The following is a 19,555-nucleotide window of genomic DNA, read 5'->3' on the forward strand; positions in this document are numbered from 1 at the left end:
ACCATTGTATAAACTACCATCTTCCTCAGAACTTGCTGGAATTTTCCTGGAACATATTTTTCGTCTTCATGACCTTCCTTCCAAGATTATTTCGGATCGGGGACCTCAGTCGATTTCACAATTCTGGAAACATCTCTGTCGTGTTCTAGGAATCCAACGTGCCCTTTCTTCAGGCTATCATCCACAAACCAATGGGGCAATGGAACGAGTAAATCAAACCCTGGAACAATATCTTCGTTGTTTTGCCACCAAGGTTCAAGACGATTGGTCTCTCCTTATACCTTTAGCTGAATTCTCCTACAATAACTCAGATCATTCAGCTCTCAAGACCAGCCCTTTCTATTGCAGTCAAGGTTATCACCCGTCTGTTTTACCATCAGTTCTTCCAGAATCTACTCCGGTACCTACCCTTGACTCTTGGATTCAGACGCTCATCGACTTACAAAGAGAGGCAAAGGATTAGTTAGAACAGGCCCAGACTCGAACCAAAAGATATGCAGACTCTAAGAGAAGACCATCACCTTCTTATTCAGTTGGCGATCAAGTCTGGTTAGCCTCGAAAATGTTACCTCGACATCTACGACCAAGCAAATTAGCTCCTCGCTATTATGGTCCATGTTCTATAAAGGAGATCATCAATCCTGTCTCCTTCCGACTTAAGCTCCCGGATTCCTGGAAGAAGATACATCCAGTCTTCCATACTTCCCTGTTGAAACCCTACGTTAGTTCTACTCGAAAACCCTTCAAACCCACACCTGTTGTTGTGGATGACCAGTTGGAATATGAGGTGTCCAGGATATGTGATTCCAGGTATAGGAGGGGTCGACTACAATATCTGGTCGAGTGGAAAGGCTACCCCCCTAGCGAGAGAACATGGGAACCAGTTTCTAATTTAAAGACCCCTCGTTTGCTCAGAAGATTCCATCTTATTCACCCAGGCAAGCCTGGAGGAACCAGTCTTCGGAGGGGGCATGCCATCATGACCCGGTGAAATTGCCCCTTCTGGACCTCATGGTCATTGTCACGAAGGGCTTGTACTCCTTGTTCCTCCCAACATGGCCGTACCAAGCTCCGTGCTACGCACTAGCTTTCACGTCGTGGCACGTACTATAAATTGGTCACGCCCCTGCGGGTCCGCTCGTCTCAACGCTATCTTCGGTAGTGACCCGACGTGTGCTTACTCTCTACATTGGTTTCCTTTGATCCTCTTACTTCCTTGCCTTTTATCCTGTTCCTGGATTTCCCCCCCTACTTACTTGTTCATTGCTAATCCTGGATACCCTGGAACCACGAACTTCCCGGAACTCTGAACGCGTCCGGCAACCTGACGAGGCTCGGGCGAGCCTATTCAAGACGCAAACCATCGACAGGAAGAGTCCTGCGGCCGAACAAGGGAGATCCCGATCACAGGTGAGACGGGGGGAGATTTACGACAAAACTACAAATGAGGTTGTCTCAGTCCATTGTCTGCCATGGCACACACTGTGCATCCCCTCTCCCCTTTTACAGTAATGGCATCTGTGTCGCCCATCTCTTCAGTCTCTTTCTTCGCAGGCTCACCCTTCTGTTCTTCTTACAATTTCCACAGCCCCAATATATTTTGTCTGTTCTTTAGCTTTGAGACTTTGTACTTTGTTAGTAGATTCAAGAACATATTTTCTATCATTTTACTATCGAACATTCTCTCCCCTGGCCATGCATGGAAACACTGACCTGCAGTTTCCTGCACCCATCGAAAGTTATACTTTATTATTTTTTTCACGATATTGAGGCAATCTTTCAAACATGTGGTCTAAGGCGCTATCCCTATATGCCATTATATTCCCCCTCTGCTCTTCCCTCTCTTATGCCCTAATGATCCCCTTCACCCCTTCCCTTGTCTTCTTTGTATCTGTCTTTCAAACACACACACACACACACGCATTCACCCTTCTCCCCGTTGAACCCCCCTTTCACTCTGGCCCTCTCCACAGGCCCACTCACGCACTCCTGTTGCACACCTTGGCCCTCTCCACAGGCATGTCCACTCACTTCATGTTAGTATGCCACCGGCCCTCTCCACGGGATCACTGCTCCCTATATTAGTATAGGTAGGCATCAAGCTATGCCCTCTTCCGCCGCTGACACCCCCGCTAAAGTGCCAAGTGCAATAATATACACCAGGTATCTTTGAACGTTGACCTTCCAACTCAATCAATGTTACACACTGAATGAACACGGTAATGGGCCAAAATGTCGCACTCACAAATTGCGACGGCCGAAATGTCAGACCTTTTTTTTAACAACCCCCCTTACACCACATATATATGTGGAGGGGGTATGTGATATTATAGTAATATGAGGGCTTGCGGGGGGTCTCCCCCCGCATATCTATGTGGTGTAAAGGGGGTTTAATTAAAAAAGAAAAGACTGCATTTTCGGCCATCGCAATTATGGGGGTCGCTGTGATAACATACGTCCAATGAACACCACTTGTTAGCACACTCTTCTTCCCTCTCTGCTCTCCCAGACCACTGCTTCAACCTCTACGCAATAAAAGCAAACACCCTTCTACCCTACTGATGCAGCTATACAATCGCCGGCACCACGCGGCACTCCTGTCTAATGGGGTCCACCTCCTGCTATGCACCTCCCTGCTCTAATGCAGGTGTGCCCACACTCACACATGCACTCCCTATGGAGCAATGTGTTCAAAAATCTATGACTACTATGAACGATCATCCTCCCACCTTGAGGATGCGTCCTAAACACCATAAAAGAACAAGCCCTCCCCCCTTTGTGGGCATGCAACCACAATACAATGGCCCTCATTACGACCCTTGCGGAAATTGACTGACCGGACCGCAACAGCGTAAATAGCGTTTCCGCCATTGCACGAAGGAGCAAAGTGCGGCTAATTACGACCCATCGGGCACGAGCATTACGCCATGGCGGAATCCGAAAGGCTGCGATGGCGGAAATGACCCCAAAACGGCCCTTACCGCCGCCGTACGCTGCACCAGGTGCAATACCGCCACCCATCTTAGCGGTCACCGTAATGAGCGGGCACCGTAATGAGCGGGCACCGCAAATTACGGGCACCGTAAATATACGGAAACGGAAGTAAAAGCATGTGGCCGGAACGGGAAACAGCACGCCGCACAACTATAAAATCCGAATCCCAACACAACCATTAAAAATCCGACCCTGACACACATCCCAACCCGTTAGCAACCCCAGTTCAAAAAATAAATATGGGAAAGGTAGCCAAGAAAGCGTGTGATCGCAAGCGGCAGGTCCACTTCTCCCGAGAGGAACTGACCGTGCTGACCGAGACCCTGCAGGAAAATGGCGCCGTCGTCTTCTCCAGTCAAATGACCAGGACGGCCCTTGCCAACAAGAAGGCCATATGGGCCCTTGTGGCACAGCGCGTAAGTGCGGTGGGGACAACACCCCGCACGCCACAGCAATGTCGCAAGCGGTGGGACGACCTGCGGATCCGCGTACGCAGCATACTTTCTGCGAACAGGAACATCGCCACAGCTACCGGGGGGGGATCAGAGTCGCCCATCAAGTTGACCCCCTGGGAGGAGATCTGCGCCTCCACCATAGGAATGGAGAGCATAGAGGGAGTCGGAGGGATGGAGAAAGGAGTGCCGACATCCGGAGAATCAGGTAGGTTTGCCAAGAGAAACAATGCGAAATCCACAAACCACGAACATGTGCAGTACCATGTGACCCCATAGTGCAATACATACTTTGCCCTGACAGCGCCCTCTAAAAGTCAGAATGAATAAACAAATTAATCAAGATGCCATAAACAACCCCTACATGTGCAGCATGCACCCCCTAACTGCAGGCAGCCAAATGAATGCATCCTCAATCCACACGAAAATGAGACCACCTCCAAGGCCCAGTCCCATATCAGCCTCATGTACCACCCCAATGCATTTGACACGTTGCCATTCCAAATCCGACAGACCCATAACTAACGCTCGCCCCTCTTTACTCCACCACAGGGTCCGATACCAACGACGAGCTGCAGGACACCCCTACCAGCACGCCTGCAAAGAGGGCCAGGACCAACGTCCCAAGAGCCTCCACCTCAGGTGCAAGGATCAAGACACGGCAGCAGCAGGAATCAAGTGCCAGCACACTGGAGGGGACTGCAACAGGCACCCCAGCAGCCAGCAAGTCCACAACCCCAGCACCACAGGTCCCCCCAAAGAACGTATCTGATGGCACTGCCTCTGGTGGTAGCAGCACCATAGGTGACACAGCTGTCATGCCAGCATGCTCCGACACGGAAAACAGTGCTGGCGACGTAGGTACCATCCATGACCTTTCCCAATCCCCCTGCATGTTCCATCCCCTACACCATGACGAAACCACGCAGGGGCACCCTGAAGACGACGACTGGCCAACCCCCACAAGTCCTGTGCCAAGGCAACATGTGTTGAGCAGCCCCCCTGTCACACCACCGCAAATGTCCATGGCCCAGCAGAGGCAACAGTCCCTCGACCTGCTGATCGAGCAACAGCAGGAAGCGTCCACGCTACTCAAGGACCATGCAAATGAATGCGGGGGTTCCAGGGCAGCCATGGAAACATCCACCGAGACACTCAGGGCACAAATAGAGAAAAGTAGTGAGAGCCTCAGGGGAGAAATGGAGAGAAGCACCGAGAGCCTGAGAGCACAAATGGAGAAAAGCACCGAGAGCCTGAGGGGGGAACTGCATGCGACGTCCAAAGACGTTTGTGCTGAACTTGCTGCTGTGCGCCGTGTGCTCTCGGAGCTCTCACAAACCCTCAGAGACATGCATGGACGCGAGCAGGCAGAGACGTCATCCGTGGCAAGTTCCGTCCAGGGCAGCCCCCAACGCAGATCTGGCAGGAACCTGCGCTCCACGGGCAGGGGTGCCCCTGATACCCGTAGAGGGGGCTTGCAATAGCGTCTACCCACGGGCAGCATGCATATCTGGACACTGGTGTTGGGGGGGGAGGAAGTAGGGTGGAGGGGGTGTGTTGGGCTTCACTGGGTGGCGGGTCCATAGGGTGTATGAATCAAATCACATTAACAATACAGCACTTCATTATCATCCAATGACATGTGTGGACATTGATATTTGCGTACGAGGCCTTCATAGGCGTACAGTCCACTATGTGCGTGTACTACACACACACAGTGCCACAGGTCCCCTTTCCGTGTAATAGGCACCATGCGTGGTTGCTAGAAGCATGCATCTATGATGCTCTGTCGGATTGCACGTGCATCCTGTGCCTCATGGACTCCCTGGCGTCCCTCCACATCCCCACCCTCATCATCATCATCTTCAGGTGCATGCAGTACAGCGTCAGGGGGCATGGGCACATTCCTACGTATGCACATGTTGTGCAGCATGACACATGCCATGACCATCTTAGAAACCCTCTCATGGCTGTACATGAGTGCCCCGCCAGACCTGCTGAGGCTGCGGAAACGAGCCTTCAGTAGGCCGAATGCCTGTTCAATGACCACACGGCTACGTGAGTGGGCATGGTTGTAGTCCTCCTCATGCTGGTTCTGTGGGTTCCGGATTGGTGTAAGGAGCCATCTCTTCAGTGGATACCCGGCATCACCTGTATGGGACGAATAAAGGGTGTCAGTGGAATGATAGTGCTAAGTAGCCCCCCCCCCTCCTGCAAGGTCATTGACGCATCAAATGGGCCACGATGTCATGCATGGAATGAGACTCACCGAGTAGCCAGGATCTGTGCCCTGCGTGTCGCTCCATGTAGCGTGGTATTCTTGTGTTCCTCAGGACCATAGAATCATGGGTAGATCCTGGAAATCTGGCACAACAATGCGTAAAGATCTTGTTGGAGTCACACACCATTTGCACATTGATTGAATGAAATTGTTTCCGGTTGCGGTACTGGACCTCCATGGCATGTGGGACAACCAATTCAACATGGGTGCAGTCGATGGCACCAATGCAACCCGGGATGCCGCCAAGTGCATGGAATCCCACCTTTGCGTTGGTAATCTCCTGGTACGTGCGTGGTAGTGTGATGTGGTCGTCGGCGTGCTTCAGGAGGGCATCGTGCACTTGGGAGAGTGTCCGTGAGAACAGTGGCTGTGAAATGCCATGCAACTGTCCCACTGTGTGCTGGTAGGTGCCTGTGGCCAGGAAGTGGAGTACAGACACCACCTTCAGTAGGGGTGGGATGGCGGTTGGGCTATCTATCATGCTCACGAGGTCAGCATGTGTCATGTCCACAATGGCGATTATGGTGTCCCGGTCCAAACGGTAGAGGGTGTGGATCTGCTCAGCAGTGAGGTTGAACGGATCAGCTCGGAGGCGTGGGATTGCGGCCCGCCTGCGTGGTGGTAGTGGCAGTGCTTGTGGGCCTTGCTGACCCTGCCTTGCCCTCCTCCTCCTCCTTCTCCTCCGTCTCCCCTGTGCGCCCGGTTGTTGTACCTGTTGTTGTTCGTCGTCTTCTTGTAGTTGTAGCACTTGCAGTGCTATCTGGTGCCCCAGGCCCAACATCGCTAGTCCTGCCGGTAGCATTTTGGAGTGGGAGTGGTTGTGGGAGGGGTTTGGGTCTGCTATATATGTGCTGTCGGCCTGTATGGCCTCCACCTGTGCTGATTGAATGAATCTGTGGCAGATGCAATCCCTTCTGGCCGAGCACGTCCCGCACGTAAGGCTGCATTTGGCCGCATGGCATCTTGGGGTTGGAATCATGTATCAAATCCCGATGGCAGTGTGATGTACTTTGACTGATTTTCATGCTATGCTCCCATTGTTACACATGCTATGATTGCAGCCGCTTACATACCTGTGAAGAGTCAGTGGTATGTAGGGCTCGATCGATGGCCGACCCTCATGCAGCACAGTATCGTACTTCACCGACGGGCGTGGCGTCCCATTTGTGATTGCAGCCAGTTAGCATTATGACACACAGCCGCACTACATTGATGTAATTGTGAATGCAAGCGTTCACAGAAGCCTTTTCGACGTAATGTTGCAAGTGTGGAATTCGAAGGCCAGGATTTTTGGTTGCGAAGTAGCGGTGAGGAGACGCCCACAGGTCTGCCTGGAAATGTAACGTTCTATTGTTGAATGTCCTTGGGACAGGGCCCATAACGAGCAAGCAATGAATGACATGAATTGAATGGGATGCGCAATAGCGTAGTGGACGATAAGGCAGGACGTTCCCAAGTCCATCTAGCTTCACGACACTACAGATCCGGCCAGGAGCACAGTGGTTTTTGCAGACTGCATTACGCACAGACGCGATGGAAGTTTCACATATTATGTGAGTGAATGTTCATGCGTTTTCATTGCGGGATGAGGGAATGATGAATGGATGCATGGACAGATGATTCCATTTAGGGTCTGCCATGTACATGTGTTTTTTGATTCAATCCCCTTCCCCTGCGCTATGTGATGCAAGGCTGCCATAGTGGGACTTACGTCTATCTGCCCTTGTCGGATCCTCCCTGTCTCGACGCGCCTTCATACACTTGTGTCTAGGCACGTTACTAATCCCATGTCATGGGTTCTATCTTGACGGACGCATGCACAGTAACCGACGTTGCCAATGGTGTATTAACCTCGATTGGTTTCGTTATGTATCGATACTGATTTAGGGGTGTGTATATTCCTTTGGAGTGGCCTAGCATGCATATGGGTGTGGATTTGGTGTGTTGAATGAAGATAGTGATGCATCATGTGTCATGTAGTGCAATCGGTTAATTTGTGTTTCATTTTGGTGACAGGTATCTCCTGCCCTATTGCAGATGCCATCTGTACGCCACTCCTCCAGATGGTTTTTACTCTCGACACCTGCAGCTTCGGGTGAATCAGTGGAGCAGCATTACGATCTTATGGGACGATCGCCAATGGGCCACATGCCCTTACGCTGTTCTGGTGGCTAGGTGCAACATTTCGGCCTTTCAGCTGGACTAGTGCCTGCCTCATGGGACGGACCTGCGGTTCTTGCCGCTTCCATGTTGCCTTTTGGAACGTTGATGTTGGCCCTGTGTGCCATGATGGTACAGGGCGTCACACAAGTGGAAGCTGGTCAATTATTGCAGATGCAGCCCTCGGTGATGATGGATGTTTTGGTGTTATTTTACAAATTGCTGTGAGGCCTTTGTCATTTGGATGTGCATTTAAATTGTATTCCGATATTTGGCATGTTGCGTTATTCTTTGCAGGTGATGTGGCGATTTTCGATTTGTGGCGGTATGTATTGCGAGATGATCTGCATTGTGTTCCGCCTTCTGAGTTGAGTTGTGTGGTACAGTACTGGCCGCTTTTGCCTACGTAGCACAGTGTGGTCACGGATAGGGGCTGCCATTGTGACTGTTTACATGATGTGCTGTTCAGGGGCGGGGGATTGGCTTTTGGCCGACTGGTGCCTGTCAGCCAGGTCGAATGATGGTATGATGGGATGTTCAGAATGTGGCTGGTCACAGGTGCCTGTGTTTGCGTGCGTTTGTTGGAGGGGGACTGGGGTCATGTCCATTGGAATAGCTTCTGTATTCATGCCATCTGTGCCCTGCAGCTCCCATCGGCCCCTCTTGGGATGTGCCTGGCTGCTCAGTCACTCTGCCAACTTGTGTGGTACATGCTTCTGCTGATGGTTGGTTTGTTTACTGGCAAGAGTACAGGTCTGGTGCAATCCCCCTCAGGATGCTGTTTTGGATGTTGCCTTGCGCTGGTGGCAAGCGATGGGGGACTACTGTTGTTTTGTGTCATGTGTTCTTGATTTCCATTTTGATGTCTTGTACCTTCACATGCCTGTGCTGCATCAGTACGGCTATGGTGAAATGCCGTACATGGATGCCCACTCACGGGGCGCTTCGAACACCTGCATGCATTTCTACGTTGGCATGCATGGGTGAATTGTAGATTTCACTGGTTGCATGGTGTGAGTACATTGCGCCTGCCAGGAGTTGTGCAATGTGGCCAGGGAGTGGAGTACAGGCACTCAGTGGGCCATTTACGGTTGGTTCACGATGCCGTATTTCTAGCCATGGCGGAATGGTCCATTCCGCCATGCCTGATGGCGTTAGGTACATGTCCGCTAGGGTCGGAATTGCCGTACCGTTGCACCATGGTGGTGTTTGCGGTTTGGCATGGTGCGCGCGCGCGTGCTTAGTGCAGTTAGCGTTGGCGTTCACTACGGTGTCGCTAATGGCTTCGTACTTTGCGGTGACGGGTCATAGTCGCACCGAGCGCTTTTCGATGGCGGTATTGCATTTCCGCCATCGTTTTCCCCTTTCCGCCAGGGTCGTAATGAGGGCCAATGCGTTCTTGCACAGGTACACTCACATGTCCTCAAAATCCTCAAGTCTCCTCAGCACTGAGCCTCCCATGTTGGCTCGCTCCTCATAAGCACGGTGTGAGGAACTCATAGTGGCAACAAGTAAGACAGACACAAGTGTTTACAGTTCAAGGGTGTTTATTGGTCAACAAGTGCAGGGTGAAAAAACACCTAATCTAAACCTAAATCTAAGATGGGAGAAAGTGTTGACCATCAAATGAAAAATAAGGCAGTCCTCGTGGCGTTGTGTCAAACAAAAAGGGCCTATACTTAGACACCTATTGCCAAACCTTACAACTAATACAAAAGGGTGTGGGATACTATTCAAGAAAAGAAAAAAGTGTTCTTAAACAATATGTTAGGATGCGGTAACCTGGGACTCCCTTCCCCATGTTTTGAGCATGGGTTAAGATGGGTTCTTGGAGCACAGCACAAACTCGAGCTTTCCCAGCACAAGTCAACAGTTCCACTTAGGACTGTCAGGACCGGCTATGGCCAAGTGTCGTTTCCCTTGAAAGTCTCTTGCATTTGTGGGTCTGACGTATTTAATAAGAAAACAAAAGTTCCTTTAACATAAATCAAAGTTCATTACCTGGTTCACGTTGGTTGATGGCTTCACCCCTGTGTCCCCTTCTTCTGGGCGTCAACCCCTCACTTATGGTTACGGTGATGGTTTCATCCCTGAGTCCCCCTCTTCTGGGCACTGACCCTTCAAACAGTTCCTATCGATATCAATGCCTTTGGTGTTTACGGGTTTTTGATCCCGAGGACCTGATAGGTTTACCAAAGAAAACAACAAAGAAAAAGTTCTGCTTTACATACATTTCGGCTGTTAGCCTTCCACCCCTGGATCTCCCATTGCCAGGCTCGGATCTCAGATGACAAGGGGTGTTTCCATTCCCCTTGTCCTGCAATGTTCACAAATCTTAGTGTCTTTTTAAACAGTTCTCGTGGACATTCTTCTTCTGGGTTCACATTTGTCAACACACTGTTTCTTGGGACTTTAGATTTCGCCCCTCTTTCCTGGCATCCCTCCTTCGGGTTCACTCTTGCTGTCTCACTATTTACGTTTGCTTTCACTTCTGGCTATTGATTAGCATGATTAGGGTTATAGTGGCTCACCCCTGGGTACCCCTGTTCTGGGCGCTGACACTTCTTTACTTTCACAACTTTCTTATACAGAGTTCAATACTTGTGGGATTTCCTTCCCTTGCTTTTCAACAGTTTTCAGGTCAAAGACTTTCGATTGGACGGGGATTTTGGTTGACCCCCTGTATGACTACTTTGACCTATCTTGGCGGCTCTCCTATGGCCTATCTGTAGTTTCACTCACACAGGGATTGAGCAGAGTCTCTCAAGTTAGCACCCACGCAGTGCCGGTTCCCGCTTCAGCTGGTTTCCCCATCTTAACACTTTTTACAGTTCTTTGAACTTAGTTCAAACTTGCCACTTCGCGCATCTCATTCACCACAGCCCGGTTCTTATCAGTTTCCCCTTCGACGCACCGGCTGTGATGAACTGCTTGGCTTTCCTTCTTTCGGAGTCAAGGCCAGTACCAAAGATGCAGGAATCTCCCTCGCTCCTGCTTATCGGTGTAGCCTCACCCCGTGTACCATTGACATCTGCTGCAAGACACTTGTGCTATTGTTCTTGGTCTTATGTCCTTTTCCACAAAGGTTCCGCAGGTCTGGGACGAAAAGGGTAAGGTCGCTTCTCTCCTCGCCACCGTCTCGATTCACACCCCCTTTCTACTTCTCTTTAACTGCCGTGCCTGGTTAGCTGTGCCGTCGTGCCATCTGCCGTGCTCGTACTGTGCTCTGTCACTCGTCAGGAGTGTGTGGTTCTGATCAATTGCTTGACCTTGCCGGACCCTTGCATTGGGACATGTCAGGTAAATGGCTCTGGTGTTAGTCCGTTCTCTGGTGTGCCTCACAAAAGTGTTCATGTCGGAAGAGGGGGGCAGTGGTTTTGATGTGGTGGGATAGAGAAAAGGTGTTGAAAGAAGGGGGATACTGCATCTCACTCGTCGTTGTCACACTCCCCAACAAGGACCCCCCATCCAGATGATCCTCCCTCACTGGTCCACCCCCAGGAACTGGATCCAATAGTGATGGCTGTGTCCTAGCCACCTGGATAACAGATCCCCGGGGACTAGTTAAGGAGACACCTTCAGGTTTCTCACAACAGGCAGTGCTCAGGACCAGAAAGACCTTTGCAAACTCAGTGTCTGCAGAGCCTCCGCAGTGTTGCGAGTACAACTGGCCTGCAGTCGCCAGACCCATGCACCCCCAGAGGGTGGCCAGAATACCCTCAGCTCCGGTACACCCTTCCTTGTATCACCTTTTCCCCATCCTACCTTGTAGGATATCAATAAACTCTACCCCCCACCCTTTTCCAACACAAACACTTTCCTACACTGTGACAAACAACGGACTAACACCAGAGCCGTTTACCTGACATGTCCCAACACAAGGGTCAGGCAAAGTCAGGCAATTGACAACAACTACACACACCTGACAGCCCTTTCTTTTCCTCACAGGGATAAAAAGCGAAGAACAAAAGCACACTTCGAGCAAGGCCAAATGCATGGGAGTGCAGCTATTCCGGATCAGCAGTTTTACCTCTAAAACCACAAGGAGAAGTGCCGGGCCTGCGAGAGTTCAGGAGAAAGAGCCTTACTGAACAGGCCTCGAACGACAGCCCAATCAGAGGACAAGGGCGGAGAGGGAGGAGGGAACAGGAGCCGAGATCATGAAGCAGGAGGGGGAAAAACACTAGACCTCACACGGAGCGCAGAAACAGGTAAACAGCCAAAATGGTTGCAAATAATCATCAGACTATGGGGGGCACTGGCTTACCTCTAAAACCACGAGGAGACGTGCCGGGCCTGCAAGGGCACAGGACCTAGAGCCTCGCTGAACAGGGCTCGAGCGATGGCCCAATCAGAGGAGGAGGGCAGGGAGGGACGAGGCAACAGGAGCCGAGATCAGGAAGCAGGAGGGGGAACAACACCAGACCACTCACAGAGCGCAAAAACAGATTAAGCAGAGAACATGGTTGCAAATAAGCAGTGGACTATGGGGGGCACTGTCTTACCTCTAAACCCATGAGGAGAAGTGCCTGGCCTGCTAGAGCGCAGGGCCTAGAACTTCACTGAACAGGGCTCGAGCAACGGCCATATCAGAGGAGGAGAGCGGGGAGGGAGGAGGGAACAGGAGCCGAGATCACCAAGCAGGAGGGGGAACAATACCAGACCACACACGGAGCCTATAATAGAGGCTTAGAGCCAAATGACTAAATAACTAACCTTCTGTAGTACATGAAAAAACAGCACTTCAGTGCACTTAGGACAGACATGTATGACCTAAATGAGAGGTATTGGAGGGGTTTTGGAGCCCTAAGGACAGTCATATATGTCATATGTAGGAGGTATACGTGGGGCTTCAGTTCAGGGGCTAGAGGGGCTAGAGGGGCTTCAATTCCCCTAGGACTTAGGACAGACACTTTCCAGGGGTGCTACTGAATTGATTTTGATCATGGAATCTCAACTAGCAAAAGAAAAAAAAATGTATGTTTGTTTAGCTCTTCAGCGTAGCACTAATATACCATCTACTGACCATGAAAAGGTGCACAAGACATGAACATTCACTCATTTATTTCTTGCCATTTGTTGTGGGCCTTTGCAAAACACAATTGAAAAGAAAATAATATATATAAATATATATTTTTAAATACTTTGTTAATCTAGTTTTGATTGCTGAAAACACTCAGAGCATTTTGCAATGCTGCCCATTCCCCCCGCAGTGTCCCCCAAAGGTTTCTTTCCACCTCAATGTGACTATCTACCCACTTCCTTCATAATAAAGTTTTTCAGAGCCTAGTTTGCACACAAAGGTGAAGGCTCCGCGTAATAAGCCTGGTTGCTTTTTGGACACTGTGGCTGCTATCATATTCACCACATTTTGACATTAGGTCTTCTAGATGGTGCCAACAAATCATTTCACTCAGGTGGCCATCTTGGATATCGCGCTACCATTGCGGTGATCAGCAATGACCTGCTGTCACGTGGGCCATGCTAACCTGGGTCTCCTGTTATTGGATAGTGCTGCTCCTGATGATGCAGAATGCTGCAGTTTTGCACAGAACAGGGAGGATGGAACATATCCCTTTTGCCTTGCAGGCCTTGGCGTGTCTCCTAGTGGACCCACAGGAGCACACTGAACACAATGGAATGGATTTATAAGGTTTCCTAAAGCACAGACACAGCTTGTTTACCTGGCACATTCTTTCCAGCCACTTCATTATATGTCAGATGTGCGGGATGAGTTGCCTGTAGAGGCACCAAGAGGCTAAAGTCTTCAATGGCTCTAAACCCATTCCGTGCACAGCAAAACAAGGTGTGGACACGCCTGACTCCTCAGAAGAAGGCCTCCACTTTGCAGGCCCCCTGCTTGTCCACTGTAGCAGGAACCAGAATGGCTGGTTGTGGGACATGTAGAAGCAGTGTAGTCCGCTTTGACTGGGGGTCCCCCGCAGCAATGTTTTGTGGCCCTCCTGAGAGGGCTATCTGATCTATTACTTTCAGATGCAGAATGCCGTTTTATTTCAATGGCAATAGCCAAAGTGCTTCAAAGTCTCGCACATTGAAATGAAGGGACTTGCTCTGTATTTCTGCTTATTTCCAATCAGGGGTGTGCAATCGGTATGGTATCCCCCCTTTAATTGACCCCAAAAATGTTCTACACTTCTGCATTCACTCCTTTAGACATTTCATTCTTGCTTTTACTTCATCTGCAGCTTCACATCACCAACCTTAGGTTTACAATAAGAGAAAGAGACAGGGCTAGGGTCAGGATTAGAGTTAGGAACAGGGCTAGGGTAAGGGTTTAGTTTGAGGTTACATATAAAGATAGGGGTAAGGAAAGGGCTAGGAGTAGGGTGTATGAGGAAGAATACAGGTAACTATATAAGGGCAGTTACATGGGTCAGAGCTAAAATCAGGGTTGGAGTTAGGATCAGGGTTAGGGTAAGAGTAAGAGTTTGGTTTAGCGTTAGATACAAGGTTGAAGATAGGGTAAGGGCAAGGATCAAGGTTAGAGTCAACGCCAGATTAAGTCAAATTAAGATGAGTTAAAGGTGACAAAGTGATTGTATGGCAAAGTGTATGCAGAAGAACTAAAGACATACATACAATCAGTGAAATTCTGTACATGTATTACATGTCTATTAGTACTTTAATTATGCACAAATGCCACAGAATCTACAGATTTATTCTCAAATGTCAAATCTATTCCCACTGTATCCTGCGAGACCACCATAGTAGAAATTAATAATTGTTTGTAAAATTAATGAGAACCTTGTGGTCTCTTTATGCTCCACAATATTTTGGCGGTCCCTGATTATTGGGTGCTGCAGGTAGGCTAAGTTTGCGTGGTGCTTTTATTCAGATGATAATATGTTTTTTTCCTGTCTAGCTCTGGAGTGGCAGGGTGCAAAGGAACCCCGGCATCCCGTCTTCCTGCAGTTAAACACAAAGCATGTTATCCGTGTGCTGGACAGCAGGAGCACTGTGCTCCGAACCATCAACCTGCAGAACCACGAACAAGTGGACGCCATCCAGTCCAACAATAAGGGCTGCAAGGCCCTGATGCTGAAAATCCCTAAAGAGTATGACCTGGTATGTTAAACACACTGATGCTGATTTTTTTTTGACAAGGGTAAGAAGGTGGGGGGGGGGATGTGTCAGTACCTTCGGTTTAGCTCAAGTCCCTAGCTTAGGGATCAGAGCCTAGCTCATCCCTCCCACATTTGGGCTATGAACCGTAATTAGCACCCACATAAGAATTCTAGCGGTACCTGGATGTGATTGGCTTGTGGGTCTTCTTGCTTCCTCTTACTATTCTTGATATCAAAATATCTTCAGGCCCAGGTAGACAATGTAGGCACTCAATACCTTAATCTTCCCAACATTTGCCTTTTGGGAACAATGGGCCTCATTAGGAGTATGGCGGTAAGGCAACAACGGCGCTGGTATCGCTACCGGGACCGTTGTTACCATACCGCCATACTACGAGTTCTGCTCGAGGATGTCCTTGCAGCCACCTGGTCTGACCAGGTGGCCATACCAGCACCCGCGAGCAGAACTTGTGATTGCACCGGCACTGTCATCAATGGTGCCGGTGCAACCATACCTATGGGGCAGAATGGGAATCGGGGGCCCGGCAATACCGGCACCCGCGAATGGGCAATTACCGGCCCATTCAATTCATAATGGGACGGTTGTTGTCCAATCACGGGTGCCGGTGTCGGTCGCGAGTTTGGCGGTAGCCGTGCCTGTAAAATGGGCACGGCTACCGCCAAGCTCGTAATGAGGCCCATTGTATATTTAGGTCTCTCAAAGGCTTGTCTATCACTGCATCAGAGCATCCAAAACACTGCTGCGAGATATCGCACTGACTCAAAGCTTGATCACACTTCTTCCATGCTTTTCAATCTCCCTTGAATGCCAATGGCTAACAGGACCACAGTTGAATCTTTGACCCTACTTGATAAAGACATCAGCGACTCTAAAGCTGGCTTTCTCTCTGAGTGAGCGCACCTTGTATTTGTTTATTGGTCTTGTAACAGCGTAAATGGGGAGACTGACAGACAGGTGGCATGATTGTTGCTAAAGACGTTTATTCATGAAAATAATAAAGGAAAAGCCCTACCTGGCCCTATTACAAAGAGGGGTTTCCATACCTCAACTTAATACTAAGGATATGTCAGAATTACCGTAATCAAAAGTTCACCGTCTTGTGTCAAAACCTTATTTTCTTCCCTTACACTTCTAACTACACTAAAGGGTTGATGAGCCTTCTTAAATGCAGAAGAATGTCTTCCTTCTTCCGTTGAGCAGACTATCATGGCAGTAGTTTGAAGGGACTATTTCCTGAGGGAATTATTCTCTTTCCCAGGTTGCAGTTCTTTTCAAAAGCACCACACAAAACTCCAGATTGAAAACTCTCAATTCACAAAAAAAGCAATGTTCCAACTTCAAAACCTTGATCTCAAGACAATGACTCCCTTCACTTGTTCTTTCTCAGGTTTCTCACAATGCCAAGAGAATGACTCCCTTCCCTAGGCCTTTATCATAATGTTCACAAACACCTGGGGGAATGACTCCCTTTCTCTGGTCTTTCTTAAGCTTCTCACATTGCCAAGAAAATGACTCCTTTCCCTTGGACTTTATGGCAATGTTCACAAATACCAGGGTGACTGACTCCCTTCCCCTTGTCTTCCTTAAGCTTCTGTCTCATAGCCCACCTGGTTCACCACCGTGCCAGGTACTGTGACTATGAAGAGCAGTGATGATCTTCTTTATATGGGTACATGTCCCAGACTTGCATTTTCTTGTTTACTGACCTCCTGGGTAGACTTGGTTCACTATCCTGCCAAGCACTATCGGATAGCCAGCAATATGAGATAGTCTCTTTTCTGTGTTAATGGTCTCAGACCCTGTATTGGTGATCCCCTTCGCCCCGTTGTATTTCATAGAACTTTCTTTAACTTTGCTATGGGTCCCAGGTCCTGTATTAGTCCCCCAACACCTTTTCGTCCACCCGCATACCTTGCTTCATGGTCCGAGAGGCCTCTGGACTCTCCAGTCCAGGGTGTCAGCAGGAAGCCCCAGGACTGCTGGGGCTTCCAAGGACTTGTGCAGGAAGGCAGTCACTCTGCAGTCTCCCTTCTCCATCTTGTCACACGGTTCTCTTCCTCCGACCAGCGTCAGAATGCCAGGAGCCTTAGTCTACCGGTTCGCTAAGTCATGCCTCTTCCCCAGACAAGGGTCAGACCTTCCTGCTCCCTTCTTGGCATCCCAGACTGCCTCTGTGCATCGTCTCAATATTGATGTTCTCATCCTCAACTGAGTCACTTGTGCTCTTCTTCATCCCAGATTCCACATATGATTCATATAGGTAGTCCCTAGGCTTCCTGGTCCCAGTACCTCTTAAGAAGGTCAGATCATCTACCCTGCAGAGGTAGATGGAAGTGTGTGGGATTATGAAATCCTGTATAGGGTAGGAGAATGAAGGAGATGGTGATATGCCTTGGGCATGCCACATTCTTCCCAGACAGTCGTCCCTAGTCCCATAGGGGGGATCGCTCCCCATGAGATTGACCCACTGAGTACCACCCGTAGGGGTCTATCGGGTAGCGGCCTTACCTTGTTGGCCTCATGGCCCCTAGAGAAAAGGGATGACATCCAAGGATTCATCACAGTCTTGTAAAGGCATCATGAAGCAAGACACAGACACATACACAGACAACAGATTCAGAGTTCAAACAGAATTGTATTATTAACTCAAATGTCAGGATGCATGAATGCCTAACTTGCCCTATACTAAGATGGGATTTCCCTACCTAAAGAAACTAAGGAAAGTCTGAGTCAGAAAGTTCAACTTAAATGTCTGTGTCCAAAACATATATTTGTCTTCACCTACTAAAGCTAAAAAATGTGTAGGGATGTCAGCAATAAAAGAAATAGTGTTCAAAATCAAGTTCTGAGCTTCTTCCAGCTCCTAGCTTTTTTTCAGCTCCCCGGCCCAATGTTCAAGAAAGTTCCACAAAAGTCTCAGCATGGCTAAGTTCAGGATACTTCCACAAATCCTCGGGGTTCCCTTCCCCAAGTGCAAGACAGTTCTCGCTCTTTGCTTTCAAATAGGCAGTATCTTAGTTTCACATAAACTTGTCATCAGGTCATAACTTTGCCAAAGGCTTTCATTGAGTTTTGTATTCAATATCTGCAATCTTGTACTCTGCTGCTTGCAGATTATGGCAACGATCCGCCATTTTGTCACAATCTTGCGGCCTGACCTCAAAATGGCGGGCGCAACGCGGCCCGAAAACGAGGCTGCCTTTGGTTGCTAAGCAACCTGACTTCTCTTCAGCCAATCCCCTACACCGGTAGGCGGGAGCCGGCATCGGGAGAAGGCCCAAGGGAAAAGGCCCTGTTCCTCCCCAGTGAGCCCCACTCAGCTGCATCTGCTCGCCTAGAAGGGTGAGAGGGCTGGAGCCCTCCCCTACCCCACACGAGCTCACCAGAAGCATCCAGCCGCATACTCCACTCGTGCTGCCTGACCTACATGAAGCAGCATCCACGGAAGCTACAGCATTGGTGAGGTGATATCCTTGCTAACCAGCCACATTTCACCTTATTAGGCCTGCCCTCCGAGCCCTGTTGGCAACCAGAGCCCTACCTGTGTACCTGCACACATCCTCGGCAACGATCCGCCATTTTGTCACAATCTTGCGGCCTGACCTCAAAATGGCGGGCGCAACGCGGCCCGAAAACGAGGCTGCCTTTGGTTGCTAAGCAACCTGACTTCTCTTCAGCCAATCCCCTACACCGGTAGGCGGGAGCCGGCATCGGGAGAAGGCCCAAGGGAAAAGGCCCTGTTCCTCCCCTGTTCGCCCCGGGACGCTACGGACCTGCGGCCACATATGTTCGACCAGCATCCACTAGCCACAACTACTTGCTCGGACACTGACTACTCCCACCTTTAATGCTCTGCACTGCCACGCCACACCGTTAAGCACCGGGGTCAGAGCAGGAGCTCCCCCACAGCAACCCGCACTACAGGAGCAACACAGAGACACCCTGTCCTTTGACCTTTTTGTCATATAAGGTAAGCCTGCGGGCTTTATCTACCCCTTGCACTACCCCCAGACATGCATGTTACTTTCATATGTGCTGCCCAAAATGCCTTAGTCCTACCATTAGCTACGCACTCAATGCATATGTACCTTTGCTAGCCACTCTTTGTTCTGCCCAGTCTATGCCACTAAAAAAAGTGTATGCCTACCCCATCTCAATAAATCAGCCTTCATTCCTTAGTGTGCCCTTACAAATTCGAATTTAGCCATTATTGATGTGATACTCTGCCATTCGAATTTAGCCATTCGAATTTAGCCATTTTGTTGTGATACTCTGCCATTCGAATTTAGCCATTTTGTTGTGATACTCTGCCATTCGAATTTAGCCATTTTGTTGTGATACTCTGCCATTCGAATTTAGCCATTTTGTTGTGATACTCTGCCATTCGAATTTAGCCATTTTGTTGTGATACTCTGCCATTCGAATTTAGCCATTTTGTTGTGATACTCTGCCATTCGAATTTAGCCATTTTGTTGTGATACTCTGCCATTCGAATTTAGCCATTTTGTTGTGATACTCTGCCATTCGAATTTAGCCATTTTGTTGTGATACTCTGCCATTC

The 19,555-nt window shown here is 49.4% G+C and overlaps 1 protein-coding gene across 2 annotated transcripts in view; it reads left to right on the forward strand.

Moving 5' to 3' along the window:
- LOC138504310 (dual oxidase 1-like) overlaps positions 1-19,555 on the forward strand; it is a 1,064,761-nt gene that overhangs the window by 866,272 nt on the left and 178,934 nt on the right. For both annotated transcript variants that reach the window (XM_069624719.1, XM_069624718.1), the window contains exon 17: positions 14,771-14,973. In XM_069624719.1, the coding sequence (XP_069480820.1) occupies positions 14,771-14,973 (203 nt within the window). The remainder of the gene's footprint in view (positions 1-14,770; positions 14,974-19,555) is intronic.

Source organism: Ambystoma mexicanum, chromosome 11 (genome assembly GCF_040938575.1).
Source record: "Ambystoma mexicanum isolate Mex_15411 chromosome 11, UKY_AmexF1_1, whole genome shotgun sequence".
Classification (NCBI taxonomy): domain Eukaryota; kingdom Metazoa; phylum Chordata; class Amphibia; order Caudata; family Ambystomatidae; genus Ambystoma; species Ambystoma mexicanum.